The 12,354-nt window shown below is 39.0% G+C and overlaps 1 protein-coding gene across 5 annotated transcripts in view; it reads left to right on the top strand.

The window, feature by feature from the left end:
* The window catches only part of ACOXL (acyl-CoA oxidase like), a 348,114-nt gene that overhangs the window by 226,152 nt on the left and 109,608 nt on the right, over positions 1–12,354 (top strand). For all 5 annotated transcript variants that reach the window (XM_072767158.1, XM_072767157.1, XM_072767160.1 and 2 more), the window contains one exon: positions 4,420–4,531. In XM_072767158.1, coding sequence (XP_072623259.1) covers positions 4,420–4,531 — 112 coding nt within the window. The remainder of the gene's footprint in view (positions 1–4,419; positions 4,532–12,354) is intronic.

Here is a 12,354-nt window from a genome sequence, read left to right as displayed (position 1 = left end):
TGTAGTTCCCTGATTTGAATTTATATCAAGTTTTACTGGTTTCATAAAGCTATTTTGGGAGTAGCTTCTTATTTTGTGGGAGAATTTGATGAGTTATCTAAAAACTATCTGGGCCTGGGGAAATATTTAAACTACTGATTCATTTACAGTTGACCCTTGAACAGCATGGGTTTGAACAGCACAGGGCCACTTACATGTGTACTTTCTTTGGTAAATAGAGTACAATACTATAAATGTATTTTCTTTCCCTTATGATTTTCTTAATGACATGTTCTTAAAAAAATAAAAAAATAACATGTTCTTTAGCTTACCCTACTGTAAGAATACAGTATATAGTATGTAAACATACAAAATACCTGTTGACTGTTTTCGTTGTTGGTAAAGCTTCCAGTCAACAGTAGGCTATTTGTAGTTAAGTTTTGGGGAAGTCCTAAGTTATATACAGATTTTTGATTGCACAGGAGTCAGGGCCATGCTGTTCCGGGGTCAACTGTAGGTTAATTGTCTTAAGACCATTTAGGCTTTCTCTTCTTGTGTTGGTTTTCATAAATAATATTTTCCAGGAATTTACCCATTTGGATTTGAATTTATTGGCATAACGTTTTTCATACTGTTCTCTGATTATCTTTTAAACTTCTGCTAGATCTGTAGTTAGGTCCCACTTGTCATTCCTAAATTTATTTTTCGTGCTTTCTCTCTTCTTTATTATTGCTTAATATTACCAGATGTTTGTCTGATTTTTTGTTTGCTTTTTTCAAATAATCAGCTTTCCTCTTTGTTGATCCTCTCCATGATACCTTTGTTTTCTACTTCATTGATTTATGCTCATAAATATGTTGTTTCCTTTATTCTATTTTTAAGGAGTTTATTGTGGCTTTTAAAATTTTTGTAATTTTTAAATTGTAACCAAAATGTGTTGAACTGATTTCCAAGGGAAGTATTTATTAGAATATGTCATCTTACAATCTTGATTAAAAACATAGGAAACACTAAATAAATAATAGTGTGTGGGACTTTTCATATCTGTTGGCATGAAGTAAAATTAGGAAATCTGTAGTCTGTCCTTTTTTCTTTTCTTTTCTTTTCTTTTCTTTTCTTTTCTTTTCTTTTCTTTTCTTTTCTTTTCTTTTCTTTTCTTTTTTCCTGCCCAGATTCCTGTTTATTCAAATTGTAGTCTATCTTTTTTTTTTTTTTTTAAGAGGCAGTGAGGGGCAGAGGGAGAGGGAGAGAAAGAGTCTTAAGCAGGCTCCATGCCCAGTGCTGAGCACATCATGGGGCTCAATCTTACAACCTTGAGATCACAACCTGAGCTGAAATCAAGAGTCAGATGCTTAGTCGACTGAACCACCCTGGTGCCCCAAACTGTAGTGTATCTTGAAGCATGAAAACATCAGCTCCCATACTCTAGGACTGTTTCACTTGTTTCTATTAGTTATAGTGTCTCAATTTGTCCTTGCACACTGGACAAAATCAGTGCATCCTTTTAATATTTCTAGCCCTAAACAGGCATTACGTAGTCCTGTTAGCTTTCCCCCCAATTTATTAGTTTGAAATTTTTCCAACATATAAGGAGTTGAAAGAACAGTACAATTCCCATCAGTATCAGTTATATCCATTCAGGAAACTTGTTCCCAAACTGGCAGCAAATCATCTGCCCTTTCATTTCTTTTCCAGATAGCAGAGCAGGGCTTGTTTCCATCATTTTGAAAGCAAAACAGACCCTCACCCATATGCAAATCTATATTCCTAGCAAATTTTCCGGGATAGACTTTAGATGTGCCAAAGGCAGCATTCCAATTGTAAATATTTGGAAAGTTCCAGTCCATTTATTTTTGTCTCGGTTATTAACCTCCAAAACAGGACACATCTCTCTCCCACACATCCAGGTTTTACTGATTCAGTCTGTCTGTGTTTATCTACTTAAGTCTCAAAACCTTGCTCTGATTTTTATGTATATTAGGGAAAGCCTTTTCATCCAACATGGCCCCAGTGTACAGGGCACTTCACCTTCTCCACGAGGCTGCCACTGGAGCTCTAGATGCTCTCATCACCCCATGGATCTTTAGGAGACTGTGGAAGTTGAGGAAAGATTCTGCATTATACTTGAATGTTTTGCCATATTATATTATGAACACTTTCACATATCAAGCAAAATTTTTAAAAATCTTAGTGAACATTAATTCATCCACCATCTAGATTCTACTATCAACATGCTACTGTGCTTGTTACATCCCATATATATCCATGTACCAAATCCTCAACCCACCTATCAATTCATATTTATTCTCTGATGCATTTCAAAATAAACAGCAGACATCAGCATACTTCTAAGTATTTCAGCATGAACATCATTAACTAGAGTTCAAAATTTGGCTATAGTTTTTTTTTCTTCTTTTGTAGAATTTACATACAATGAAATATACAACTCTTAAGTGTGCATTCACTGAATTTTGACAAATGTATACACCTATATAATCAAAACTCCTGTTAAATTATAGGTCATCAGTATCACTCCAGAAAGCTCTCTTATGTCCCTTTTCAGTCAGTTCCTGTGACCACCCAGATGCAGTCACTAATCTGATACTATTTTACCACAGATTAGTTTTTCCTGTGTTAGAATTTCATATAAGTGGAACCATACAGTATGTGCTCTTTTGTAGTTGGCTTGTTAACAGGGCATAATGCTTTCTGAGATTCATTCATGTTACTATGTATATTAGCATCTTCCTTTTTATTACTGAGTAGTATTCTATTTTATGGATATACTAGGATTTCCTTTCCATTTTGTTGATGGAGAGATACCTGAGATGTTTTAAATTTTTCACTCTTCTGAGTAGTTCTACTGTGAATATTCATATATAAGTTTTTTATAAATATATGTTTTTATTTCTCTAAGGTGAAAAGTAAGGGTGGAATTGTTGGGTCATAGGGTATGTATTTGTTTAGTTTTATGAGAAACTATGAGAAGTTTTTCCAAAGTGGTTTTGCCATTCTACACGTCATCAACAAGTATAAGAATTCTGGTTGCTCTGTATCCTTGTCAACATTTGATGATGTCAGTATATTTACTTTTAGTTATTCTAGTGGATATATGATGCTACCTCACTGTGGTTTTTATTCACTTTTCCTTGATGACTAATGACATGCATTTGAATTTAGAGTCCATTTTGATCTTATAAAATACAAGGAGGTTGCCATTAGCAATATTCCTTCTTTTAAGAGAGTCTGTACAGTCTTTGATGCTGGGTGAGTTCCTAAAACTACATGATGTGGCCATGCTTGGCATGTGATTCATGATACAGTGGCTGGATGAGATCCACTTTGTGTAGCCCATGAAATTGCCAACCTCAGGTGGACAGTATTCTATAGTTAACATTCCAAAAAAGATAATATCTAATAACAAAATTCACAATCTCCAGGCTTCCTAATAACAGTCTCCAGAATGACTGAAACATACTTTTCAATACAATATACAATACAATATTCAATACAATATACAAGTTTCATGGGGAGCGGAGGAAGGGATTCAAAATTAGCACAAAAGGCAGAGCCACAGATTGAAAAGCCAATGGGGTTTTTAGGGAGACTTGGGTGTTTTGAGTCTCTTTGCGTCTAAGTCTCTTAACTCCTCTGTGCCTCAATTTCCTCTTTGCCAGACAGGAAGATGGAGATTACTACCCCTGAAGAAAGTCATTATCTCTGTAGAAGACTCTACCCTGCACTTGCCCACAGCCCTCTCACTGCGCTCTGGGGCTCCTCTTCCCTTAAATACAGGGGTCCCTAAGACAAAATCCTATCTGAGCATGTTCTGCCCATGTGACCTTAAGCAGGCTGCTGAAACTTGCTGAGCCCCAGTATCCCAAACTATACATTGAATTATTATGGTATCTGCATCCTAGAATTACTGAGATTGTTGAATAATGCACAGGAGTAATTAGCACAGATCCTGATACATTATGTATTTAAGAAATATTATTCATTGACAAATACTTTGTGACTGATGTATTTGGTTGCTAATACTCATTTGTAATCATTATTATAACAAATGCCCAACAATGGTTGAGAAAATTATTATAAACCCAATGGATGGAAATTATATAGCTCTTAATGAAGAAAGACTATGTAAAATCTTGAATAACTACCTATAATACAATAGTAAGTGAAAAAAAGCAGGAAACTAAATTTTCTTTATACCACAAGGACAATCACATTGGATCAACTCAAGCCAAGCATTCATCAGAAAAATCCTGCAAGAAGCATGAATACAAGTGAGAGATGTGAGGGGCTGAATTGTATTTACACTGCTTTTCTATTGGAAGAAAATTCTTATTTGACAGAACAGACCCTGTCTGTTTTTTTCCCATGGAATTCTTTGGTAAGGACAAAATAATAATAATGGTCACTGTGTTTTTCCTTCAGCTTCCTGGCATTTAATGTGGACATAGTCGATAATCTCGCCTTTCTGTTGAAAGCAGTGAATTTTCGTGAAAGGGTTCTTCAGCGGAGTTTGGTGGCCAGAATTTATCATAAGGTAAAGATATACTGCGTTTTTTTTTTCTTTTTGACACGTGTTTAAGGTATATTCTTGCTGGTGGATTATCTGCTAAATGTAGTAGAGGATGAGTCAGGGTAATTAAAGCTTCTGGAAAGGGCTAGAGTTCCTACAGGGCATTTGTGTGACATCACAGCTCTGCCTGCTCTGGAGGCCCTAATGCTACTGTTTAACCCTTTTGTGTTGTCTTTTAGAGTTCTGCCCACAAGCCATCATTGGGCTGCCATGGGAGTTGATAAGTAGAGAACTTTTTAGCACTTATTGGAATTGGAAAATCATTGTCTCTATATACAAGGAATACATTGTTCTCTGGGGGGAAAAGGTACATCAGGCGTATATAAAAAATAACCATCGAATTAGCCTGAGATGCTCTCTCTTTTCTTTTTTATTTTTTAGTAGATTTTTTTTGCACTCTCTTTTCTATTAAAACACCCATTACACCCTGTAAAATATAAAACCTTATATTAGCATTGATAGAAATCTAGAGGGAAGTTCACCAAGTGCCAATGGGACTGGTTTGGGCAAACACCCCCTACCCCACCCCCCCCACCCCCCACCCCCCACCCCCACAATATGTTGCATCTTCTAATCCCAGCAAAAACAAAAAGACTCTGAGAGAAAGTTTTACTTATCCCATTCTCTGCCTAGGCTCACAGATTCAGGGCTTTTATAATCTGAAAACAGACCACTGCTCCCCTTTTGCATGAGAATTAGGTTCCAAGGAGGTCAGAATTGGGCCCCAAGCAACTCCCCTCCTTTAACTCTTCTCTTTCATAATGATTCTAAGATCACACCTCCTAGTATAACCACAGAGAGAGTAGAAGGGAATAAGATGAATAGCACATGAGGATGGGTATTCTCTTAGAAAATTCTCTGGAGGCAGAAGAACCCTGGGAGCAGAATGTGGTCAATATCCACCCTGGTGAAATACAAATCAAAACCATGATAAGATACCACCTCACACCAGTGAGAATGGTGAAAATTAACAAGACAGGAAACAAAAAATATTGGAGAGGATGTGGAGAAAGGGGAACCCTCTTGCGCTGTTGGTGGGAATGTGAACTGGTACAGCCACTCTGGAGAACTGTGTGGAGGTTCCTCAAAGAGTTAAAAATAGAGCTACCCTACGACCCAGTAATTGCACTGCTGGGGATTTACCCCAAAGATACAGATGCAGTGAAACACCAAGTCTCCTGCACCCCAATGTTTATAGCAGCAATGTCCACAATAGCCAAACCGCAGAAGGAGCCTCAGTGTCCATCGAAAGATGAATGGAAAAAAAATTTGTTTAATAAAAAATAAATTAAATTAAATTAAATTAAAAAAAAGAAAGATGAATGGATAAAGAAGATGTGGTCTATGTATACAATGGAATATTACTCAGCCATTAGAAATGACGAATACCCACCATTTGCTTCAATGTGGATGGAACTTGGAGGGTATTATGCTGAGTGAAATAAGTCAATTGGAGAAGAACAGACATTATATGGTCTCATTCATTCGGGGAATTTAAAAAATAGTGAAAGGGATTAAAGGGGAAAGGAGAGAAAATGAGTGGGAAATATCAGAGAGGGTAACAGAACATGAGAGACTCCTAACTGGGAAATGAACAAGGAGTAGTGGAAGGGAAGGTGGGCAGGGTGATGAGGTGACTGGGTGATGGGCACTGAGGGGGGCACTTGACGGGATGAGCACTGGATGTTATGCTATCTGTTGGCAAATTGAATTCCAATAAAAAAATACACACACACACACACACACACACACACACACACACACACACAAAGATGCTACATAGCCAGGCTGATTGAGTACCTGGAAGCTGGGTCAGGGTTGTACCAATCAGTCCATCCTCCAGGTATAAGTATGAGGTGAGGCCCTGTCAGACACCAGGGTCACATCGGAGTGGCTTTAGTCACCCTGAATTATCTGCCCTTGTCAAACATGGAAACAGGTGGAATAAGCGAAGGATGTAATCACAGGCAAAAATGCTAGAGACGCACTAGTGAGCAAAACTAACAATGGATAAAATGTAGTCTATGAACTAGCTTTCCAAGATTGTGGAAGAAAAGGATAAAGATGCAATGGCAAGAGATGATGAGAGACAAAGAGTGAATATAAGTAAAAATCCAACCTGCGTTTAACAAATTCCTGGAAATGCTGGAAAAAGAGGAGCAGAAATAATAATCACAGATGTAATAGAAAAATATTTTCCTTAGCATAAAAAAATCAAACTATTGATAGAAAAAATATCCATACTTGGACATAGTCTGCAAATCTAGCATAAAGAGATTATCATATAAGCCCCCAGACAGAAAATAATATTTACCAATAAAGGGGAAAAAATTAGCTCCTGCTTTTATTCACCAATTCCGAATGGAGTAATGTCTCCTTCCTTCTCTACAGAGGGAACTTCATGATCAAAACATACTATTCCAAGCCAAATTTAATTCTGGGTACAGATACAAAAACTCAGAAACAATTTTACTCATTTGGCCTTTCTTAAACATTATTCAGAATTCAAAAATATAAGACACTTGGGGCGTTTGGGTGGCTCAGTTGGTTAAGAGTCTGCCTTTGGCTCAGGTCATGATCTCAGAGTCCTGGAATCAAGCCCCTCATTGGGCTCCCTGCTCAGCAGGGACTCTGCTTCTCCCTCTCTCTCTCTCTCTCTTCCCCTGCTTGTGTGATTTTTCTCTTTCTTGCTCACTCTCTCTCTCAAATAAATAAATAAAATCTTTAAAAATATATATATAAGGCATTAAGAAATCAAAATTAATAATTCAAACATAAGGAAGTCAAGATATAAAAGGATTTATGGTCCCCCTAAATCCAACCAGTAGGTGTGTATTTTTTAAAAATGGTTACAAAATTCAGGGACACCTGGGTGGCTCAGTCAGTTAAGCATCCAACTCTTGATTGCAACTCAGGTCATGATCTCGGTTGTGAGATCCAGCCCATCGTAGGGCTCCACACTCAGCAGGAAGTCTACCTGAGATTCTCTCTCCCTCTCCCTCTGCCCTTCCCCCAGTCATGCTCTCTCTCTTTGTCAAATAAATAAATCTTTTAATAAAAATTTTAAATGGTTAAAAAGTTCAGAATCTAAAAATATTTTTTGGGGGGGTGCGGGGGGACATGAGTTTTAAAAAAACTTGATTCTGGAGCACCTGAGTGACTCAGTTGGTTAAGCACCTGCCTTTGGCTGAGGTCATGATCCCGGGATCCTGGGATGGAGTCCAAAGTGGGGAATCCCTGCTCAGTAAGAAGTCTGCTAATCCCTCCCTCTCTGCCACTATCCCTGCTTTAGTGCTCTCTCTCTGTCTCTCTCTTTCTCTCTCAAATAAATAAATAAAATCTTTAAAAAATCACCAAAAACTTGATTCATTGTTTCTACAATAGATTGGGTTTATAATACATTTTAAGGAAAGATAGAAGCTAGAGTAAAAACATTTTCAATTTCTTGCTTTAATTGCAGGGTAGGCAAAAGACATTGTTTTGTTCTAACCTTGATCCTTAAAGAAACTTAGGTTAAAATACATTTCATTACATTGAAAGTTAACATGAACACCAAACTCAGGATGCCTGTTACCCAAATCACTAGAGAAGACACGGCAAAGGTAAGTAAGTTACCAGAAGTGTGTATAATCAGAGATAGAGCAAGGAACAAACCAGGGAGTATGTTCTTAGCAGCCTCAAAGATTCTCCAGTGCTGCTTCTTTATATATGCCTACATCATATGAGGGTGGAGGGCTGAGTTTTTTTGGTTTTGTTTTTTAAAGATTTTATATATTTATTTATGAGAGACACTCAGAGAGAAGCAGAGACATAGGCAGAGGGAGAAGCAGGCTCCCCGTTGGGAGGCTGATGCAGGACTCGATCCCAGAACCCCAGGATCACAACCTGAGCCAAAGGCAGATGCTCAACCACTGAGCCACCCAGGTATCCCTGGAGATCTGTTTTTAGAAGGCTCTTTGGTTTGAGAATTTCCCCAGGATTGCTTCTCAAAATCTGCTTCCTATTCATTGTGACATCTCCTTGGACTCTTGGCTAATTTGGCTAAGTACAAGTCCCCTCTCCCTGGCCCCAGAAGATTAACAATTTGCTTTTCAACTGCGCTAATCTGATAATTCCTTGAAAACAACTTTTCTGTTACAATATGATCCCTAAATTCAAGGCACTTGACGGGATGAGCACTGGGTGTTATTCTGTATGTTGGTAAATTGAACACCAATAAAAAATAAATTTATTTTTAAAAAAATTCAATCCACAATAGGCCATGGAGAGCATCTTCTGATACAGTTCCATTGTGAGAGACATAAATCCCCCGAGCTTCCACCTCTAAAATGTAGAGCATTAGATTTAAAATGAAAGTTTCAGTTCTCCTAATGAAAGCATAGATTCTCAGTTTAGAAACAAATCTCATCATTTACACTTTATATAGAAAAAAACTCATTATATATATTAATGTGTAGTTATCTACATCAGAACAAAAATGATTTTTAAAAAATACAGATTGGGCAATAGCAAGATATTTTCAGGTATCTTTCAGAAGATTGGTGTATTAGTCTGCTTGGGATGCTGTACTAAAATACCACAGATTGCTTGGCTAAACAATAGGAATTTATTTTCTCATAGTTCTGGGGATGAGAAGTCTAAGACCAAGGTGTCAGCAGGGGTTTCCTCTGAGGTCTTCGCCATGGCTTACAAATGGCTGCCTTCCTGATGACTTTTCACATGGTTCTCCCTTGGTGCATGGCCTGCCTGATGTCTCTTCCTCTTCTAAGGATACCAGTCACCTCTTTAAAGATTTAATCTCCAAATATGATTACAATCTGAGGTTTGGGAGATTGAGATTTCAAGTATGAATCTTGGGGAAAACACAATTCATCTCAGTTAGTGATGTTGATCTTTAAAAAAATTCAGAAGTATGAAAAAATACACAGCCAAACTGATGATACCGTAACTGTGAACATTCATGTGCCAAATAACAAATTTCCATGATAGCCAGCTTCCAGCATAGCCCTTAGGAATTTTCACCTTGTGCTATTCAAACCCTGTGTAGTCCTTTCCCATATTGTACCAGAATTGGTCTGTGTGAAATACAGCAGAAGTGATAACATGTTCCCTCTGAGATTAGATGGTTTAAAAAACATGATGACTTCCATGTTGGCCACTCTCTTGCTCACTCTTTCTCTCTCTCTTGGATTACCCATCCTGTGGGAAACCTTGTCATGAGCATGCCCTCTAGAGAGGGCCCTGAGGCAAGGAACTGAAGCCTCCCACAAACTACCACAGGAATGAGCCTGAAAGTGTGCGTACCCTTCAAGCTGGGCTCAGAGCTCAGAGATGGCAAGACCTGGGCAGTTGGTAGCTTGCTGACTTGCTACGCTGAGTCACAACTGTCCTGCTAGGCAACTTCTGCATTCCTGACTGTCAGAAACTGTGTGAATGAGTGTTTGTTTTAACCTGTCAAATCTGGGGGCAATGTGTTATGCAGCAATAGATACCTAACACAGAGGTGGGCACCTCAAGCCAGATGATAATGTAACAAAAACTCAAAATGTGGGAGTGGCCTCAGAGTCAGGCAGTGAGCTTTGAGAAGGCTTTTGGTAGAAGCCTAAAGCCTGGGTGGCTCAGTGGTTGAGCATCTACCTTTGGCTCAGGTCGTGATCCCGGGGTCCTAGGACCAAGTCCCTCATTGGGCTCCCTGCAGGGAGCCTGCTTCTCCCTCTGCCTGTATCTCTGCCTCTCTCTGAGTGCCTCTCATGAATAAATAAATAAAATCTTAAAAAAAAATACCTTGAAGAAATTGTTTGTTGAAGCCTTTGGGCTTTGGTAATGCTGTGAGTGAGGACTTGCAGGAAAGGGAGTATTATTAGAAGCTAGGGGAAGGGAGATTCTGGCTAGGTGGGGGCAGAACTTCAGCAACACTGTTGCCTGCAGTTACAGAGAAGGTAAAAAATGTACCTCATCAACTGAAATTGTTGACAGTGCCTGCTTGCTTATGGCTGCCTACAGTAAAATGTCAAAGACAGAAGCTGAAGGAAACAGTATTGAACACAAAAGAACTGAGACTTGCTGTGGTTTTGAACATTCCCAAGTTCTCTGTGTGGTAAATATATTCATTTCTTGTGGCTGCTGTAACAAAGTACATGGTGGTAGCTCTTGGCAACTGGTGTTCCTTGGCTTGTCTCCCCATCACTCCAATCTCTGCTTCTGTCACCACATGGCATTCTTCAGTCTGTGTGTCTGTCTTGTCTGTGTGTCTGTTGTCTTTTCTTTCTATGAGGGAAACCAGCCCTTTTGGCCTAAGGCTCACCCTACTCCAATATGACTTCATCTTAACTTGATTATACACGCAAAGACCCTGTTTCCAAATAAGGTAGCATTCACAGATACTGGGAATTGGTGTTTCAATCTATCTTTCTGGAAGACATAATCCTACCCCCAAAAGAACTATAGAAAATGGCTTCAGAGCAAAGATACCAGAGCACTCTCAGGAATGCATGGCCTAAAGATATGAGTAAAATCCTTTAAGAGCTGAGAAAGATCAAAGATGGGTCTTCAGCGGGGCAAAAGGCCCTCTGAAGAGATTAAGAGTATGCCTTACAGATCTTTTCAATCACACCATAGGGCCTCTAGGATGCTTAAGGGCATTGTACCCTAGCCTTCTTCATACTCCAAAGGCCTATCTCAAAGAGATTTGTGCATGTGGATTTTTTTTTTTTTTGCCTAATGGGATGACCCCCAAAAAGATCCACAGAAGATGTATAAAGTTTCTAAGAGAATTATATCAGTCACATTTTTTTAGTTTCTGCTGAAAGGTACAGGGATAGCACAAAATTCCTTGAACCATCAAGCTTCTACAAACTGGGAGCAGGCTAAGAAAACTACTCAGTCACAAACATGTGGACATTTCATGATAATGGAAAGATGCCTCAGAGGGTAGAACCACGAGCTCAGAGGGTGAACCCAAGGGCCATGGAGAATAAAAACTCCTGGACATAAGTAGGACTGAACCTTAATAAAAAAAAAATTTGACACTTGCTTAGTTGGATTTCAGAATTTCTGGGATCACTGACCCCTTTATTCCTCCCATTTTCTTCCCTTTTGAGCAAGAATATGTATGGTGGTTATCCAATCCTATCCCATGATTATACATTGGCCATGAAGGGGATAGATAACTTGTCCCCTTAAAAGCCTTCAAACCAAAAGGAACTGCACTTAAGGAATGACATCTGGGGAACCTGATCTGCACCCAGACTAGAATGAGATGATGGGATTCTGGAATTTGAATCACTGCTATAATGGGATGAGATTTCAGTGGACCATGGAAAGGGATGAGGCTGTGATAGAATCCAAGATGGCCTTCAAGGATCCCTGCATCCTGCTAGTCACATCCTTATACATTGTACCAGGGCTGGTTTGTGTAACCAATAGAATACAGCAGAAGTAATGGTGTGAGTCTTTTCTGAGACTGTGTTATAAAGACACTGTGGCTTCTGTCTTACTTTCTCTCTGTCTCTCCCTCCCTCTGGGAGAAGCCATGTCATGAGCATCCCATGTGGCAAAGAACTAAACTGTCTTGCCCAAAGCTATGTAAATGAGCAATGTCTCCCGCAGCCCTCTTCAAACCTTCAGAGATGCCAGGGATTAGGGCAGTCAACAGCTTGACTTGAGAGCCTGAGCCAGAAACACCCAATCAAGACATGATCAGATTCCTAAACCCTCAGAAACCATGTCAGGTAACAAAAGTTATTTGCTTTAAGATGCTAACTTTAGAGATGATTTGTTGCACAGCA

This window comes from Vulpes vulpes, chromosome 8 (genome assembly GCF_048418805.1).
Source record: "Vulpes vulpes isolate BD-2025 chromosome 8, VulVul3, whole genome shotgun sequence".
Lineage (NCBI taxonomy): Eukaryota > Metazoa > Chordata > Mammalia > Carnivora > Canidae > Vulpes > Vulpes vulpes.
This window is presented reverse-complemented; position numbering and strand designations above follow the sequence as displayed.